Source organism: Accipiter gentilis, chromosome 10, assembly GCF_929443795.1.
Source record: "Accipiter gentilis chromosome 10, bAccGen1.1, whole genome shotgun sequence".
Classification (NCBI taxonomy): domain Eukaryota; kingdom Metazoa; phylum Chordata; class Aves; order Accipitriformes; family Accipitridae; genus Astur; species Astur gentilis.
In genome coordinates this window covers 15,765,894-15,785,987 of record NC_064889.1, presented here as the reverse complement: position 1 = coordinate 15,785,987, position 20,094 = coordinate 15,765,894, and the positions used below count along the sequence as shown (strand labels likewise).

Genomic DNA, 20,094 nt, shown 5'->3' with positions numbered 1-20,094 from the left:
TATTTGTACGATTTTGGTTTAAGTCAGTTTCAAGCTTCAATAAATATTTCTGTACTACCTCTCCAGTAAAAAAAAAACTCAAAAGCATAATACAAAAATTCTAAATATTTATGTAGATGACTCTCAAATTCATTCTATGAAAGATGTCCAATGACACATTTAACTATGGTCTGTGACCAGAATGGTACAAGTTAAAAACCAAGTATTGTTTTGAGCCACACTTGAGCTATCAGATGGTGGTGATTATTTTTTAAATTAACTTAGGGCACTTCTTGTTGTTTGAATCATTTCTTTAATAATCAATAAACCCCAGAAAATAATATAAAAATGGTAATGCCATAACTGTGTTATAAAGCCAATTGTGTTGTTCAATGGTCCCCATGAGTTAATAAAAGCAGGCTGCTTATGACCTAAAGAGGGAGTCCTGAACATTCTATGGCTTCCTTGCTGACAATGTTCAGTAAGCGGTAATAGAAAAAATTCCACATTTGTTCCCTGTGCAGGCAGAAACAAAAATATACATTTACAATCAGAACAATCCCATTTACAGAACAATGACATTTGATCATCTGTTCTTTGAAATCCAGAATTCTTAAATTTCTACACACCTAAAAAAAGACCTGCTCATATCAGCAAGACATAAGCTGTGAGTTCTGAACTAAGACCTAAAAGGAGATATTTTTTTTTTCCCAGAAACTACCCCAAACTCTGAACTGGGGCAGAACCTTTAAGATTCTTGTGCCAGCAACTCCTGCATATGTATTTATGGTGTTTTTCAACACTTGAGGATTATGAGAAAGGCAAATGTACTAACTTCACCGGATAAGGCTTGCACTGCCTAATGGCTTAATTTTTTCTGCCATGACAAATCATAATACCTTTAGGAACAGAACCCACAACCATGTAATAGCAGTCAAGGCTTGCCCCAATTAAGGATTTGTATTTCACCACATAGTACTGCTTGTAGTCCAGAAGTACCCCTTGAAACTAATTAAGGAAAATGTTCCTTCTCCCCCACCGCCCCTTACATGATTTATCAGAACCAGGGCCCACCAGTTCATCATAAGAAACAAAGTAGTATCAGAAAGCCAACAATCCTCATTCAGCTTCAACAAATACATTACAACATTTTCAGGATGTGAGGGAAAAAATGGAGAATTAGGACAGGTACAAATAAGAAAACTAGCAGATAGGAGTCCTGTTATTTGTCCAAGCCGTAAGCACATTTTGTGAGATAGAGAATAGATTAACACAAATTAGTCTACTGTGTAATGTATAAACAGTTTGATCCAGACCCAGCAGCAGAATACTAACACTCCTTGCCTAAGTCAGATGCATAAATGTTTTTGGCCGAGATACAATATTGTACATGGATAGTCCAATTAATATGATCTTTAAAAGGTTTCAACATATGAAGCAGAAGGGGATTAAAGTTTGGGGAATCTTAGCAAACATGGTTTTTAGTCTCATATTCGATAAAAAGCATTGTAAGTTTTTTAAGTTCATCTTGTACCAGTATATTATTGGCAAAGAATAAGCAGTAAGTCGCAGTCCTCTCTAGTATACCAATATACCAATCACAAAAATAAGGACAGATCATATCTGGCCCATTTCTTCCCCCCTGTTTGAAGCTAAATTACAATTAATATTTAGATTTCAGCCTTATAGAAACTCTGCAAGTAAGGTTCAAGCCATTTGACAAGCATTTCAAGTGGTAGGGACATAGCAAATACAAAGAAACAACTAAAGCTTGACCAGTTATCATTCCACTTCAGATTACCCTAGCATATATCATTAATCATCTATCACACATTCTACTCTGGAGAAATATCAGTCAGTAACATATCACAAGTGCTAAAAGCTTTGGGGAAAAAATAATTAAAAAAAGAAAATTAACAGAAGGTATTATCTCTGAAAACAACAAAAAGCACTCTGAAGCCCTAAGCACTGTTTTAGAGAAATTTTCTTCTCCACTACTCTGTATACACACCAATGTTATTGGAAATTAGATACATAACCTGGAAGTACATCTGAAAGTAAACTCGTGTCAAACAGTTCAAATTGAAGTATTTTTTGCTAAACCTCTGAGCTGCAGAAACAAACCAATTTTCTGCCACATATGTATGAAATTTAATTCTATTTGCAGAGAAATTATCAGAGGAAAAAAAAATTCATGAAAGGAAGGTAACTATCTGAAATCTCACTTTTACAAAAATAACCATTCTATTCACCCACCATTTAAGAACAACATGCTTGCTTTCTCATTACTAAGGTGATCATCCGGTGTTTATGACCACATGCTTATATCAGAATGCAGTTCCATAACCTATAAAATCTTAATAGTTGATCATTTACTTGCAAATATCAAGTAGCTTGATCTAAGGAAACAGCTTCTAAATTGCTTTTGAACTTATAATTCTACTTATTGTAACAAAGCACTCCACTGTTGTTATTTTCTTAAGAAACATTTTTCTTAATGTTTAGCATTCCCTGGCAGCATACTTAGAATACTAATGCCAAACCTAGGCCACCTTTGAACTTCCCGAAAGAAAAACTTAGCTTTTTGTTTTCATTTATTCCCTTCCACAGGCTTTGTCTGTAGCCAAAACAAAAATAAGGTGGAAATTGCCCAATCTTTATCCATACAGGTCAAAACCAGCAGATAACTCTAAATCATTTCAACACCTGCTAAAGAACATGTTCATATTCTGACTCTGAACTTGTTCAAGTTTGTAACAGTTGCATCCCAAATACTCTGTGTAACAATTTACAATCATAATCCATTTTTTCCATGGAGTTTCAGTGAAAAGTTACAAGACAGGAAAGCTAAAGCCTACAGAAATCAAAATACTGTTTCCCTGCACATCATAAAACAGAAGTGTGACTGTGGGCACCATATGGGAATTGAGGACTTCAGATAAGATGTGTGTTAATGTACAGACCACCGAAAGTATCAGAAAACCGCCTCTAGCCTTCAGAAATGAAAAGGTCTCCCCTCGTTCACATCGTCTATGAAAAGATCTTTCAGACTAAAGGACATTTCCGAATTTGAAGATTTGTTTTCAATTTCCTTACACACTCATACTCTGATTTTTCTTTTTATAAATTGTTATTATTGATGACAGATAATTAAACTAAAATAGCCTGTTTTATTTTCCCTTTCCTCTGCAGCGATAAAAAAATGTTTGCATTAGACTACAAACTACGTATGAAACCTTATTTAAGAGCTTAACTTTGACTTAAAAAACCTGGAGCAGACTTTTTTAGCTGACTTTTTTTACAGGTTTTGCAATATTAAAGACATGCACTGTATTACTGAGTATAACTTTTTAATTATATTTTCATGATGAAGACAACGACTCCACCTTGTGGCTAGCAATCAGAACATGTGTAATCTTTACAGAAGCCTGCTGCCCTTTCAAACTAACTACTAAGAAAAGGATTGAAAAACAGAACTGATCACAAACTCAAATCAGTAATCCAGAAAGTTTTCTGAAATTGTTCTATCCCCAAATTCTTACACTTACTTAAGCATCTCTGCACTGTTATTTAGCAACCTCCCGAAACAGAAATATAAAGATATTAGGTAATGAGATAAAAAATGCACCTGAATGAAGAACAGAAAAAAGCTAGATTAAGACTGATGAGTATAAACACTTCAGGACAACTACATAATTTCAAGGACAAGTCAAAGTGTGGTACATAAAAAACAGATCACAGTAATGCTGTGACCCAGAATTGTGCTAGACTGAACTGGGCAGCTGAAACTGCTGCCCTGATGCCAGTTGCCGGTCTTAGGCTTGTTACGAACACCACTGTCCCTGTAGCTGGAAAGTCTAATCTACTTGTGAAACACTTTCTGTACTGCCACAGTTTTTTGCCTAGTCTATTACAGCCTATCAAATGCCAGCAACTAATAAAATACTCAGTTTACCAGGCTAGGCTGGACACTGCAGTGGGCTCAGCAGCTGCTGTGTAAGTAAAACAATGGTCCCTGTCACATAGATGACAAAGCTGATAGTATTTTCAGCTGTCCAGGGTTAATAATATATTAGAACTGATTATATTCAGTTGTGTATCATAGAAAAATATAAAAAACAACTTTAGAAATATGAAGTAACTGAAAATACTTCAATCAATTAAAATACTTCAATCAGTAATCAATTAAAAAAATAAAATATAAAAAGTCAGTAACTAAATCCCAGACTTACCCAAAACCCCAGCCATCAATTGCACTGGCAAACACCACATTTCCATGGTCTGGTGAAAAATAAAGATGTGAATCATCAGTATCTTCCAATCCAGCACTCCAGTCATAAATTTGATCTCCTGTTGCAGTGTCTGAAATACTTTCATTTTCTGTTTCCTTCTCAGCTCTTTCTTCTAAGACTTTAGAGGTAAAGAGTGCTCCAGTGACTGCATTGATCTACAGAAGAATATGTAAAAACATCCTAAGATTCATTCACTCTTTCACAACCATTGCAATTAAAATGCAATTCCCCACACACTCCAAAATATAGAAGAGGTGGGGTTTTTTTTAACCAGATAGCATGCCTGTGATTCATTTTGCAATTTGAAACACAGACCTTGTGTATCTAATCCTGCCCATTCGAAGACAACAGGAGTCTGACAAGACTAACATTTTGACTTAAACACCATGTACTTTCCAAGTCAAAGTCAACCGCTTCAGGACTGAATCAGATCTAGAATATCATGCGTAATACACTTTGTCTCTCAGAACAAGGAATGGTGAAATAGGAACTTGTTACTGCCAACAAACAACAAAGGGAAACCAGGTAGATAAGTGCTTAAAAGTAAGCTAGGGGCTAGGGGGGAGGTGGGGGGTGGGGAGTGGGGAGCAGAGTTTGAAGGCAACTTAACTTGCAACTGAAAAGATTAATTAACTTTATCCCTGCATAAATCCATCAATATCAGGAGCAGCCTAAAGATATTATTTGTCTACCTTCAAAGAATTTTAAGGAATTTAATGAGAATAACAAAACATTCAGCATATTATTTCTAAAAATGAAGACTCTTCCTGATGACCTATCAAGAAGCATTTAATGCTCTTTTCTCTATAATGGGCATTCTGAATGAACTTCAAAACCAACTAGAAATAAAATGTACCTCAATGTTAAAAGTTAGACTAGATGTTACAGTGCTTCATCCTGCAAAGTAAGAAAAAACTGGTTCTGCTGCACTAAATTTCTTCCAGCTATAAGGCATGAAAATTACAGTCTCTCAATTCAAGAATGGAGAAAAGGGGGAAGAAAAAACACTCAACAAAATCTGCCTTGTGAACATGATACTATAGCACGAATACCTGTTCTAAGATATTCTTAAGGTGCAAGTATGCTTCCTGAGGGGTGAGCTTGAGCTCCACAATCAAGCGATCGATTTTATTAATCACCAATACTGGACGTATATTTTCTAGCCATGCTTGCCGTAGAACTGCTTGAGTCTATTAAGAAGGAAATAGTTAAAAAAAATCCATTACAGAAAGCTTGATAATACAAAAGAGATGGAATGTTAACGAAAATGACAATACAATTTTAAAATTTAATTAAACATATAATAAAGGACAGGTTGACATTCAAACCAGAAATTTGACTCCCATAGTACATAGTTATTACAGTTATTACAGAATTCTGCAGAATGGCAGAATATCATGGTGAAAACACCCACAACAGCAAAATAACCTGTCTTTATAAAAGTAAGCCATGAAAAAAGCAGTTATTTTGTGTATTTTTCCACTTTCAATACCCTAAAAGCACAAGTAAAGATATTAAATTATTTCCCTTAAGATGTTTATTTCTTCTCTATATAAATATTCCATTACCTGAAAAATTGCATACTCACTGTTTCAACCCTATATCACTAAACCCATTCACCAGTGTTGCTCAGTCTTTCAGCACAGCTATGAAACTAACTACCCTCTTTCATACCTCAAGTACATTGTCATTTATTAGAAGTTTTACGAAACTTCTTAAACCAGCTCATCTTTTTTTCCACATAATACACTTAAGACTTTGCTTACTCTGTCTTCTCTACCCCCTTTCTCTAATTAATATACTTTATTTCACCTGTGGACAGACTCCTTCAACAGCATCCACCACTATGATGCAACCATCACAGAGTCGGACAGCAGTAGATACTTCTGAAGAAAAATCCACGTGCCCTGGGGAGTCTATTAAATTAATCAGATACTCCTGATCACCTAGGATCAAACAATAAATTAATATTTCAGAACAGTTTTCAAAAATACTTGCTTTCAGCCATGTGGTTATACTGTTTAAGCTGTTATTAATTTCTAAACACCAAATCTGCAGTAACCCTTATACTTAAAAAAAAGTCCAGTAGGACAGGAAGACTGTCAGCAGCATAACATCTAGCAGCTTGTACCTAATTTGTTTTAATTTCATTCTTAATGCCAATCTTCATCTTTCAATGCCCCGCTAACTTTGGAAAATTAAAAACAGAACCACACCTGCTAACCAAACAAAAAAGAAAAACCCTAACCCTGAACAAGCTCATAGCAGCACTACAAATACATCACTAGCTAAAACACAAGTCAACTATGCTACAGTCTGCATTTTAAAGATAAATCATGACAGACTATCATAAAAATAAACCCTATATTCTTGATAAAATGCCTCATTTCATCCTTGTGATTTTTCAAAACATGTTTTTTGATTCCATACTACTAAAATATCTTCAATATATCACTACAGGTGAAGTTTTCAACATTTTCTACGCTACTCCCCAAAAAAATTCTGCTTAGAGAAGACTCTACTCAACTTTTTATGAGCTCACTGCATTTACCATCAGCCATAATCAAAATAAGATCAAACAACTTTCCTGTTTAAGAGGTTGCGTTAGAGCCTAAATTTCAATACAACAGAAAAACAACAGATATAACAGGTTCTAACCATTAAAAGTAAGGTCATTTCAGAGTCAACAATAAACCAGCCACAGTTTACAATACTTAGCTGGAAAATCATTAGTTTCAGCTATTTTTTATAGTCAGCTGTAGCTGAAATGGAAAGACTAATAGTGGCTTTTCTGTTCATGCAATTTTTCTGTTATTCTTTTTTCTGCACAAGCCTGTTAATAATGTATCTCATTTTTTTCATTCACCTAGCTGAGTAAAAGACTGGGGAGGAACATGGAGTCATAACAGAGATGAAACCGTAACTACAACATAAAAAAAAAAAACCTGAACAATTTATAGCAGAGTATAACAGGCACCTTAACATGGAAGTACAGTAAAGATAAGACTGTACAAAATCATTTAAAAATTTGTTGGTTTTTGAAAGAAGATCTTACCTCTCAGTGACATTATATCAAGACTTAAGGTCAAAATATAAAGATTTAGATCTAAAATTAAAAGACAAAAGCAACTATTCTAATTGGCTTCACTCTGAGATATGATTGAAGATGGTTTTCCTAACCCTGAGATGGAACTCGATTATCTCAGTTAACAGTTGAATACATGCCTATGTCTTTGCAGAATCATGGCCTAACACTGAGACCCACAAAAGTAAAAGTTGCATACAAAAAGATCTCAACAGCAACGATGAAAAGACAGGGAAAATAACAAAAATATGTATTAAAGTTTATACTTGCCAGCATCAACAACTTACCTTTCACAAAATGCAATGAAATTGCACTAGATTTCATTGTTATTCCTCGGATCTGTTCATCTTCTCTACTGTCTAGATATCTCAGCTGAGTACAAAAACAAAAGAAGTGGTGATAAATCTGTAGAATTATCTTCACAAGTTACTTATCAACTGTCAAAGAGTACAATTGCAAGAAAATGAGGTTTAGCAAGACTAGGAATGGAATTTCCTCACTTATCACTGATTTACAATGCTAGCATGTACACACCAGATTTTTGTTAAAAATGACAGTATAACTCTACCTTTCCTGCCAAGCGGCTAGAGATTATTCCATTGCTAGATATTAGACAATCAGCTAGAGTAGTTTTACCTGAAAAGAAAAATAAAAGTACTTAGTTTAAATTAATACAGACAACAGAAAAAGATGCGACATTATTATGAATACTGGCAACATCTAGTGTTCTGAGATATCAACATTACAAAAGGCTTTAAAATGCCACAAAAGTAACAAGCTAATTTAGAAAAAAATAAATCCAATTATTCAACTTCACCTGTCAGGTGCACACAAACTTATTTTTGAAGAGTGGATGCAACCTTACCTGTCATGACCAGAAAAGCAGCTGAAATAACAAACACTACATCAGAATCTCAATATATCATGCAATTAGAGGAAAGATTTGTGTCCTAAAATGAGCATTTATTATTTCCACCTACGTAACGAACTTCTTCCATTAAGTAAACACAGAAGTACAACAGCCTACCTCACACACGCATATATTTAATTCATGCCAACATTCAGCATCTCAAATGTAGAAAACGTTCAGTTTCAACTATTCCAAATTATTACAGTGCAACGCTCTCTTAAGTTCCAAAAGATAAGCTGCATCAGGACAAAAGAAATGTGCATAAAACAATTTTACTTCTCAGAATCAGGACAGTTTAAAGCTAAATCCGTGAAAACCCACTACTTCAAAACAGCGACCACAATATCCCACCATCATTCAAACTAACACACACCCAAGTTTTCCTCCCAAGGTTTCTGCCGGTCACAAACACCTGTCTTACCATGATCCACATGGGCTAATATACAGATATTCCTGATTCCAGAAGTCTTCTTCTGGAGGCCAACCATCTTCCCCACACTTGTGAGAACCATGGTTAGCTAATTCTGTGAAGGGAGTAAAGTATTTTATTTAGGTCGCAACTGAAGAAGCAGCTTTTTGTTGTTGTTTTGTTTTAATTACGTAAGTTGTGATTAGAGCTACTCATCGGGGAAACCTCCTGTGACACGTGGAGCGCGTCACGTTCCTCAGACACCATCTGTACTACACCTGGGACACCAGAAACTTACAAAACACGAGTCGGGAAGTTGGGTCAGTTTTTCTTTAGGGATGCACGCAGAGCCGCCTCAGCTCTCCCCACCCGAAGGCCCCCCCGTCCCCCCGTTTCGCCTTCCCCCCCCCCCGCCCCATCCAGCGGCCACCGCCGGGAGCCGGAGCCGCAGCCCCCCCGCCGCGCTCCCCTCGAGGCTGCTCCCGGCCCTTCACCGCTTCGGTAGCGCACAGCCGCCCCAGGGACCGGTGCCCCGGGAGGGGGCCGCAGACCTCCCCCGACGTTTCTACGCCGGGGACGGGCCGCAACGCCGCTGGGGGTGAGGGGTGCCCTCAGGGCCGGGGATGAGGCGGCGGGGAGTGTGTGTGTGTGGGGAGGGGGGGTAGGCCGCGCCGCCCGCCCGCCCGCCCGCTCCGCGAAGCCAGCCCCCCGCCCCAAACGGCCCCTCACGGGGAGGGGGAGGGGAGCACCCCACCTTCGCTGCCTCCCGGCGCCGCGCCGCCCGCACCCGGAAGCCCGCTCCCGTTCCGTTCCGCCCCGCCCCCCCACTCCCCGGCGCGTGACGGCGGACGGAAGCCGGCGGAGGACGCCGCCGTTGCCGCGCGACGGAGCGCTTCCTTGGTTACCGCGGCGGAGAGGCGGGGGCGGCCGCAGGGAGCATGAAGCCGCCTCGGTGCCTGTGTGAGATTTGTACCTGCGGGTAAGCAGCCCCGCGGGCCGCCACCGTCTTCGGGCCCCCGGGAGGGTGTCCCCCCAGGAAGATGGCGGCGGCTCCCCCTCAGCACTCCGCGCCCTCCCAACGCCCCTCATCTCCACCCCACCCCCACCCCACCCCCTCACCCACCCCGGGTTGCGCGGGGCCCCCCGCCGTGCCTGGCCGCGGCTGCCGTTTCTAGCAGGCGGAAGGCAGAAACTGGGTAACATTCCCATTTCAACGGTTTCTGGCTTCCCTTCTTTCTAGAAGGGATTTTCGCAGTAAGTAGGAAGTGATACGTTTACGTTTAACTCAGGTAGGGGGGAAAGCAGATCTTAAAATAGAGAAGAATGGAGACAGTCTTTCAAGGCCACCTAGACTAAACCTCGGGATCAGGCTTCTCCATAAAGCAGAGCCAGCTCTCAGCGAGGGACTGCAGCAAAGGAACCTTCAGAAGAGTTCTGGCTAAATCAGCCGTGACAGAAACCTGTGCGAGCACTACGGCCTTTAAAATAGATTTAATTTATCTGCCTTTCTAGCATCGCATCCAGTAATACTCTCCACCGTGCAGGAAAGCCCCACTACTTCTTTACATTCAATGATCCCATACGGACGCACGCAGTTTGTCGTTGTACTACAGCCTCTTTGGCCCAGGGAGGCTGGCATAAAAGGGTACAGCAGGCAATTTTTTTTGTTTAAAATTACTATTACAGGATTATAAGCAATATTAGCAATGCCATAGGTAAAAAAAAATCACAAGTCAGGTTTCCCAAAATCATAAGGGATTTAAACCTTGCAAAATTCATCTATTTATGTTTATAGGTTTGGAGTAAGTACTGTTACTATTTTCAATTTCCTCTCTATTTAAAAAAACACCACCAAACAACAAAACAAAACAACAAAAAACAACTCAGAAAAATAATCATCCTAGGGTTCTCATCCTAGGATTCAAAGATTCAGTCTTTAATATTAAAAAAAAACCCAAAACAAAACCAGAACCAAAAAAGTCTAACAACTACATACAAGAAGAGTCATCATAAGATCACAAGAGTGTGATCACCAACTTGTGGAAGTACAGGGCCAACCCTATGGTTGCACCATAAACTACAGGTTTCATTTTGAGGTTTGTATAGCAGACACGCTCCTTATGTGTTTTTGTACGGGAAGTCTCTATCTGTTCATCAGCCACTCTTTTTTTTTTTGATCTGTAGACAGAGATGAGAGGCAGGCAGTATGTAAAGCTTCTCATGTTCCTTTTGGCCACGACTGTGGGTGTAGTTTGCCCCATAAATTTGTTTCAAAAGTCCTAGATTAATGAAGACTTGGAACACATTGTTTTCATGATGAGATAACAAATCTGGCTCAGGCTCAAGTATAAAGATGGTGAGATAACACAATCTGACAGCACAAAACAAGGTTCAACTCCACTGAAAATTCTCCATTCAAAAACCCAGTTTAATAGTATGAATAATTGAATAAAACATGCACAAAACTTATGGTTTAAAATAAACATCATTGAAGTTTTTATAGTCAATAAAATCTTAAGCCATTATTGGTTTAAGCAGTACATTGTGTTTGCTTCAGTGTAATAGTGTTTCTGTTTTTAGGGGAAGACTGGTAGCTTGGCAATGTTACCTGGATGTTGTAACACATACACATCTTAGAATAGATTTCAAAGCGAAGAAAAAGATCTAATATTTTGTGGAAGTTACTTAGCAATTTGCAGGAAATTTTGTGGAGATACTATTACTGTTTAATTCTAAATAATAAAATAGAAGGAAACAATCTTTCCTAGCTGTTCACAGAAGAAAAAAACACTTGGAAAAATTTTACAAATACAGGGAAGGAAAGTCAGTAAGACAAGAACTTCATTCTGCTTTCTCTTTACAGGGAAATGAGAAGAGCCTCCAAAATTCCAGAATGACCTTTTTTGCATTGTAACATACACAGTCCACTCATTAGAGGCTCACATCTGAGTGCTAGTGTTCATACTTAGGGGTTGCAGTCCTGGGCTCTTAAATCAAATAATTGTTACAAGATTTTTAAGAATATTTTTAATAGATTCCTTCTTATTAGACTGAATCACTTTCCATGCCTATTAGGTGATCTTTTTCAAAATCAGCAAATAATCATAATGCCAAAAAACACTGGAAGTGTACCCGGTGCTGAGCATGCTCAAAGATCAATTTGCAAAATAGGTCTAATGCTGGAGACTTCTCCATTTTTAATAACTGACATAATTGCTAGCATCTCAAGCCTAAGACTTTTAGGACTTTTGCAGTAGCATAAGATGCTGCCAAGGCAGTATGATGATCATTTTCAAGCTGCTATGGTAGAAACGTGAGTTTGGTTGGAGGGGTTTTTTAATACACCACAAAAATGTTCTCAAAACTGCATTGTGCAGTGTAATGGCTAGATTCTGTATTGTTTCCTAAGATAATCCAGATCCATTTCTTATTTTAGAGGTGGTGTATTTTTAATGTGGAGAAAGTATGAGCTAGTCTTACTTGGAGTTGGATCCATAAAGAGAAGGAATTTATTTATTTATTTATTTGCCATAGGTTCCAAACGTGTTAACTTAATACAAGAGAAAAATTAGCCCTGCTAGCAAGTACAGTCAGGCTTCAGATCACTGGCTCAACAGAAATGTCTAACAGCAAATACAGGATGTTAAATCTGGCTTCCAAAAGAAGAATAAGGCCTCTGAGGTAGATGCACTCTCTGCACTCAAGAGTAGTATTTGTCTACTGTAATAGATAATCATAGCATACAAAAGCATAGAAGTATAGTTTTGAGATATAAACTACTGCTTTATCTTCTCAGTCTGACCGCTTTCCCCATTTATTGCACTTTTGTTATTATCATAAAAATCTAGATTCCTGAATAAATGTAAGTTAAAAGGAAAGATTTCTTTAAAATATGGGATATTTAAGCCTTCACACTGACGACACGTAAATACATGCAAACCCAGTAAAAACTTCCAGGTCTTCTGTCAACACTAGGAAAGCAGACGACTCTCAAAAATACAGTGTCCCTACATAATTTCTGTCTTTTACATAACTTCTGTCTTTCAGGCCATAGCGTGTGCACTTGCAGTTAAAAAATAAAAACTTTGAGTTGTGTTGGTTTGGGGTTTTTTTTAAATAAGTTTTTTATGATGATAAACATTATTTTCTTCTCATTAATAGTCTAGTTCTCTGGGAGAAAAATGTTTTGTAGGAAAACTTCAAGGGTCTTCCTAGCATTGTATAAAAAACCACTGTATGTATGCCAGATCCTAAATAAGTGAAATTCAGCATCATTCTGTTAAAACAATCAGAGCAACAGCATTTGTCACTACGGAGCTCCTATACTGTCAATTTTATTTAACTGACATTCTGTTCAGGCCTTATGCAAGCCACAAGATAGTTAGTCTCCCTCAAAGAAGGGAAAGAATAATAATCCATCAAAGCAGGCATCACCCAGTCATGGGGGAAGGCATATTCTCACCAAATTCATTTTAATTATCAGTAACTCTGGGGTTGAACTTAAGATAACTACAAGTAACAAGCTTAAAATAAACAGTGAGTCAAGGAGTTCTGGCCAAATTGTAAGCAACATATTTCATTTATCTGAGCTGTAATCTGTCATCTTTGATGATTCCTAGCACTGTATCTCTAAAGAACTGTGATGCCCTATGTAATCAGTTTTATGTAGTTATTATCTAAATGAAAACTTTTGGTTTAGCAGTTGGACAACATCCAAAAGTAGATTGATCAGTTAACCAAAAAACCCCTAATCTCTTCTCCAAGTCAAATTCACATTGATATATAAGGTAATTTTACATTGCCTTTTAGGCCCACTGAAAGTTCTTTCACAGCACAGAGTAGGATGTAGGATATTCCTGAACAGTCTCACCTGAATCCAAGTAATTTTGTCCATAGTTAGAGGCTGTTCATAATTATTTCTTATGCTAGAAATGACTGGGATAAAGAACATTTTTGATTCAGAAATGAATTCTAATGCAATTACAAAAACTTCTTTCCTTGGAGAGATACGTTAGATTACTTTCACCTCTGTGTTGAATCTACCAAGAACTACAGCATCACTCTGCAAGTAATTATTTTTGAGTATCTATTTCTGTTTGTAGCATGACCATTCAGGAATATGGAGGATATACTGACAATATTGCTTAGACAATAGTGAGAGTTAAGTCCTTAAAGACTGGTGATACCAGAACAGAGAAGGTGTTTTGTTTGGTGACTGGTCCTCTGGACCAGCTTAAGGCAAACTGAATGAAGTTTTTGCAGATGAATATTGTTTGTTTCAAACTCCTTTGAATTGTATGTCTAAAATATGTGAAGAACTTTATAAATTGATACCCTGTATTTCAATTAGCTTTCAAAACATATATTCAATGATTTTAGTTTCTGCTTGGCTGTTACTTTTAGATGCTACATGACACAGCATATGCTGTTTATACTTACTGAAAAAAAATATTACTAAGGTGGTAACTGAATTTAATGAAAAATGTAGTGGCAGGCAAGCACTGTGCTGAGAAATAGCATGCGCTTACCTCCTTGTCCTTGTTTTCCTACCCTTCCTGTTCTTTCCCTCTTCATCGTTTTTCCTTTCTCTGCTGTGTTCTTGATAGGTCTCTCAATTGTTACTTGACTATCCATTGCACCTTGATTGAAAAGGAATAAGGACCTGAGGCTTTGAAAGGATCTGGCATCTTAGACAGGGCTACTTCATTTCTCATTTATTGAACTTACTGAGCTGGCAAAGTCAGGCAGCCCAAACTAATACCAGCTTTAGGGATCTCCAGTTCCAGACAACTTCTTTTAGTGTATTTTTCATTTTACTTTTCCCAGCAGGAGTCCTTCATGTCTGTTTCTGTATTCTATTTTACCTTGCTTTAATTTATTTTTTTCCTTTTTGGTATTCGGTGCTAGCTAAATTTCTCTGCAGACCTTTGAACTATTCCTTGGGTATCTAGGTTCCTGAAACTTGAATTTATTTGTACCCAGGAAGAGCTGTACACTTTTAGTCTTGTTCTTCAGTTATTTTTGCTTTTCATGTACAGAATTTACAAGACTTGTTTATTTTAAAAGTTATTTCTTGTTATTTCCCTTTGCTTATATCTGAACCAGTATTGCAAGTTGCCAGCCACAAGTAGGAGGAACACCTTTAATTATATATCTCCTTAAAGGAGAGATTAAATAATAATCACATCAGCCGAAATAAAATTTTAAAGCTGTGCTTGAAACAAACTACCAGAGAGATGTGTTATGCAAATTAGAATGAATATAACAAGATTTTCAAAGCAATGTAGAAAATAATATGTACATTTTAATTTCATGCATAATTTACACAAAATGAATAAGGTGTAAGTAATAAATTACTTTATTAATTTAACACCTTTTAACACAATCAACACCTTTTAACACAATGATGTCATTAAAATAGGCATCAATGACAAGCAGGTGTGATTGAAATAAAACCTATTAAAAAAAAGAGATGTCATTACTTCTAAACAAACCTAGCTTTTTGGATAAAGGATTTAGTCAGTCCTTGAAAAAAAAGGGTTGAAAAGTCAGAAATGGCCTGCAAAGCACTAGAAGTACAGATGAGTTTTCACACCACTAAAATTTTAATCAAAAAGGGTTAATCAAGAGTTGTGGTGAAAATAGGTGAGCAGATGCACAGAAATAAAAAGACAAGCGATGAGGAAAAACAGTAAAAAAGAAACAATATGAGAGGAGAAATGAAGCATGGTTAGTTATTTTTACAAATAAAACTAGTAATATCATTAAAGATTAAAAAAAGAGAGGAAAGTGCATCTTGGTGGTAGCATCATTTAGAGGACTGAGACCAACTCTATCCTTTCTGTTCCGTACTAAGGACTAACCTGCATGCTGATACTGTTTATTACTGTATTAGTATAGTGGGGTCTGGGACCTGTGCCATCAGCACAGTATTTTGTGTTTTTATCCTCAGAAAAGATTTTAAACTCAAGCTACTAACATTGTTCAGTCTTCCCCATTTGTTATTCCCTCCCAGTAGATAGGGTATGGGTTTTCCCCTTAAATGAAACTATTCAAAATGATATCATCTGATGTGTTTTACCCAGGCGCCATCGCTGCCCTCATAAACCCACAAGGATTTACGATAATGGACAACAGCAGTGCCTCACAACAGAGTATGTGGAAAAATACCCCAAGTACAGCAACATCTCTCCTCCTCGGAGCCTTAAGCCGAAACAAGAGTACCAAGTGTATCGTGGGAGAATGGAAGGAATTACAACATTTAAGTAAACATTTTGAAGCAATGTGTTTTACAATTACTCTATAAAGTTTCTCATACTTTCTCTTTTAAGGGGGGGACTGAACATTGTATTGCAATCTTTTTCAAAGTGCAATCAGTGCAGTTTTTACACTTTATACATATTTAAAAGTATAAATTTTGAGTGTAGAAATACAGTTACCACAAAAAGGTCATAAAAAATAGTGAAGCACATATACAACAAGATTTGCATTCTTTAACCTGTAAAGATAATCTAAAATTTTTGTCCTTGTTTTCAGCCTGTTTTGGAAATCTAGGTCTCATCGAGCCCAAAAAAACTGACAAGCTGGGTAACTTTCTGTAATACATGTGTGGAATCTGAGATAGTGGGGAAATGAAACCTTAAGAAAAAGGAACAGGGATTATTTTATTCAGACAGTTCTAAATTGTTAGGAGTTTGAAGAAAGCTAACTCTAAAGGGGTTCAGTAGGTCTGTCCTGTCAGTGCACAGACTGATGTTAAGCTTATGAAATTGAGCATCCTTCAAAGAGTTAGAAAAAGACATCACTCATTCATTATTAATAATGTGACAGGAGCATAAACCTTTACTTTTTCCATTGTTGCTTTTCTTTTAAGCTACAAGGGAAACAGGTGAAACTTCTTTATTTGTTTATTAAAAAACCAAAAGGGATATACATAGAAAGGCCAAATACCATTCTACAAGATTGGTTGTGTACTGCATATACTGTTTAAACACTTACATATGTAATATACACCCTTTTAATGAAATGTGCCCATATAAAAACAGTGTAATGCTGTTTCTGATTATATTCAATTCTCCTCATGCAATTAGTAAATGCTGCCACTTGTAGTAGTGTGATCTTTGCTCTGCTTCTGCTTTCTGGATCATTTCTTTGTAAAATTGCAGCAACTTTTTCTAGTCTCCTTTTGGATATTTTAAAGAATATTTTTAAACTGGGATTGAGACTCGGGCTGTTGAAAAAGTTGTTTCACCATCTACCTTTGAAAAAAGGCTCTATCATGCATCAGAGACCCTAGATTTATGTACTATGGTTTTCTTTCTTCCTTGCTATCCCTTTAACATATGGCATCAGACCGATTTTTCAGACTAAACATTGTAAGTTGTTGTTTTTCCATATAATGGAAAAAATGACAAAATGACTGTATCAGAAAAAAGTTTTTTAATCAGTGTTTCCTTTTTCCCCAACTCAGATCTGATTATCTACCATATGATATTGTGAAGCGACCTTTTCAGGTACAAGAAGAACATAAACCAAAGACGGGAGAGATAGAACTGGGAACCACATACCAGAAAGATTATAATGCTCATAAAATACAACCAGTGACATTAGTAAGACCTCTAGAGAGAAAACACACTACAGGAGGAAAATTGGATACCATACCAACCTATCAAGGTAATAATAAATGCCAGCTTTAGAAAGAGAAATAACCAAGATGAACGTAGTATTCTGAATTATCTATATTAGAAACTGGATTTCTTAGTTTGGGGCAGAGAGTAAGATATAATAAAAAGGAGGTGATAATGCCTTAAGAAGTTCAGCACTCCAGTTGTTTAGAGGTGACATTTATTGGTTATAAATGAAAAGCCTTCTCGAAGGTTTTCTTGGCTAAAAGGAGAGAAATTCTAACGTACGCTTGCTTAGGCTATCTCAGACAAAAGTTGGTTGTAATTAAAGTGGCAATATATCTTTCAGATAGTTTTAGCTCATGTAACACATATTTTTCCACAGAGTAGGTCAAAAGTTGATTTTAGATTTGTCTTGTATACCATGTAGCTTGCATATCATCCTAGTAATGATCTGGTTTGACACAATGTATTCTATTACAATGGTCAGCACAAAGGCACTAAATCTCCTTTTAAGTCATTCTGGCATGTGACCTTGATATACTTTATACCAGTAGAAAATTTTATACATAAAATATGTTACTGAATTTGTTACATGTACTGCATTGTAGCCCCAGTTAAAAGTAAGTAGAAATAAATGATGACAGATGATCTCCTACAGTGATGAAAATCAAGCTGTTCATGATTATGAGGGCCAGTGGTATTGAAAAGATACCAAGATACTAGGATAACAAGAATCAGATATGGCTATTAAAAGAGAAAGTTAGAATACTTGGTGCAAAATGAGCAGAGGGGAGAGTGCAGTGACAGAAAAGGTTGGAATGATAAAATTTGGGGAAAAAGGCTCTTAAAAAAAACCCCAACAGTTATATTTCACTAGCTTCATTAAGCTTAGGCCTATGCTAGATAGAAATGCATTTATATAAATACATTCTATTTATATTTATTAATTGTAAATAATTTATAAGGAATTCTAAATATTTCTATTTAGCCTACATGTAAGTAGTAGTTAGCAAATAATGAATAACTTAGCATAGTCTTAGCATACAACTAAGACAACATGCAATTGCTTCATTTAAAATGTATGTTAGCAGTTCAACAGAGAGTAAGGATCAAGGAGTGAAAAAACACTGAAGCTGAAGTAAGTACAGTGATTGCAAGACAACAAATTGATTTCAACTGCCTGTGAAGAGGTTTAGACTGAACAGTAAGTTTTGTAACCATAGCAAAACAGTGTGTTATTGAAAAACCCAAGAAGGAAAAAAAATCCCAACAAGCTTTAAGATGATGTAATATTGATATGGAAATTTTGAGAGAGAATTCTCCCAATCAGTAGTACACATGACCCATTGACCTATAAGGTTCCTTTCAGTCTTGTATATTTGCATAAACTTCCAAGTAAAATGTAAGATATTGTATATAAAACCTGCATATGGCTATTTTCTATATAGAACACACACTAAATATGTACATGCAACATTTTCTTTTTCCTTGAGGAAATAGTCAAAACAGGGCATCATGAACTATGTCTGGTTTTATCACACCAATCATAGAAGACAGTTTTGTCATATCACAAACATGCAGATAACATTTATCATTCTCACATCCATTTTCTTTGTTTTGCAAGATTTAATACCAGAAGAATTTGGCTTAATTTTAAAGGAATGGTCTTAAGTAATAACACTTGTATGGTGAAGGGTTTTTTTTGCCTTAAAGATGACTATAGGTCATGGGAAGTTCAAAGAAGGGAACCTAGTAAGGTGGAGCATATATACCACCCACCTGCAGAGAAGTTTGGAAATTCTACTACATTTCAAGATGACTTTGTTCCTCGGGAACTGAATCCCAGGCAAAGTTTTAAACCTCCTTGTGTAGCCAAGCTTTCAGATGTGCCTTTTGATAGTGCTACTAGCCATCGCACTTCTTATATTGTTCATCAACTGGAACCAAAATTTGTAAGATCAAAAGAACAGTACAAGCCAAGCAACCAACCCTTTGAAGGTCTCACAAGCCACCGGAATGATTTTAAAGGGCTACCTGGGCAACTTGCAAAAAGCTGCAAGCCTGAAAATGCAAAAGTCGGATCCAATGCTTATTTTAATGGAGTCACTGAGTTCCAGGATCGTTTTCAGCCATGGTTGGTCTCCTTGCCAGAGGTGCACAAAAGAAAAGAGTACATTCCACCCCCAGGCAACATGGATTTTAACTCCACGAGCCATCTTGATTACATTAAGCATGACATTTCTCCTGCTGTCCCCATAAGACCAGTTTCTAATGGGAGAAGAACCAATGCCCCTTTTCAAGGGAATACTACTACGAAAGAAGACTTTAAAGCTTGGGGCAGCTGTTGGCAAGAGATTACTAAGAAACAACAGGAAATTCCAAGACCCACAGGAAAATTTTATGATTTAACTACATTCAAATCTCATTACATACCACATCAGATCATTCCGGCTCAAAGTTTCAAACCTGTACGTGCTGTAGTTCCTAATTCAGCTCCTTTTCAAGATGAAACTATGTATCGCACAGAATATACTCCAAAGAAACAAGAGATCTGCCCAGCAAATTATCCATCTCCTCCCGGTTATGTCTATGTAAACACAGATTCTCATGGTCACAAATTCTTCCGCCAGCTTACTCCAGAATTTTCTGAGTCAAATAGTAATCCTATTCCAAAGGAAGTAGCTGTTGTGTCATAATACTTAAATGTAGTATTTCAAGCTCCCTGGTGAAATAATTGGAATCCTACTTGTTAATTTTTTCTTTAAATAACACTGAAAGCAAATTAAACAATG

The 20,094-nt window shown here is 37.0% G+C and overlaps 2 protein-coding genes across 3 annotated transcripts in view; one reads left to right on the top strand and one right to left on the bottom strand.

Annotated features, from left to right (window-relative positions):
• EFL1 (elongation factor like GTPase 1) overlaps positions 1-9,490 on the bottom strand; it is an 82,578-nt gene extending 73,088 nt beyond the window's left edge. The window contains exons 1-7 of one of the 2 annotated variants that reach the window (XM_049812519.1): positions 9,430-9,490; positions 8,688-8,790; positions 7,925-7,992; positions 7,644-7,728; positions 6,084-6,217; positions 5,324-5,461; positions 4,212-4,426 (exon numbers count right to left, since the gene is read on the bottom strand). In XM_049812519.1, the coding sequence (XP_049668476.1) occupies positions 4,212-4,426; positions 5,324-5,461; positions 6,084-6,217; positions 7,644-7,728; positions 7,925-7,992; positions 8,688-8,778 (731 nt within the window). In that variant the 5' untranslated portion in view covers positions 8,779-8,790; positions 9,430-9,490. Of the gene's footprint in view, positions 1-4,211; positions 4,427-5,323; positions 5,462-6,083; positions 6,218-7,643; positions 7,729-7,924; positions 7,993-8,687; positions 8,791-8,973; positions 9,051-9,429 lie in introns of those variants that run through there. The other variant, XM_049812520.1, reaches the window with a different exon arrangement.
• A 47-nt stretch (positions 9,491-9,537) lies between these two features.
• Positions 9,538-19,998, top strand: SAXO2 (stabilizer of axonemal microtubules 2). Its single transcript, XM_049812361.1, has 4 exons — positions 9,538-9,654; positions 15,761-15,940; positions 17,146-17,348; positions 19,016-19,998. Exons 1-4 carry the CDS (start codon positions 9,614-9,616, stop codon positions 19,996-19,998), a joined length of 1,407 nt encoding a protein of 468 aa, XP_049668318.1. The 5' UTR covers positions 9,538-9,613.
• Positions 19,999-20,094: the final 96 nt, after the last annotated feature.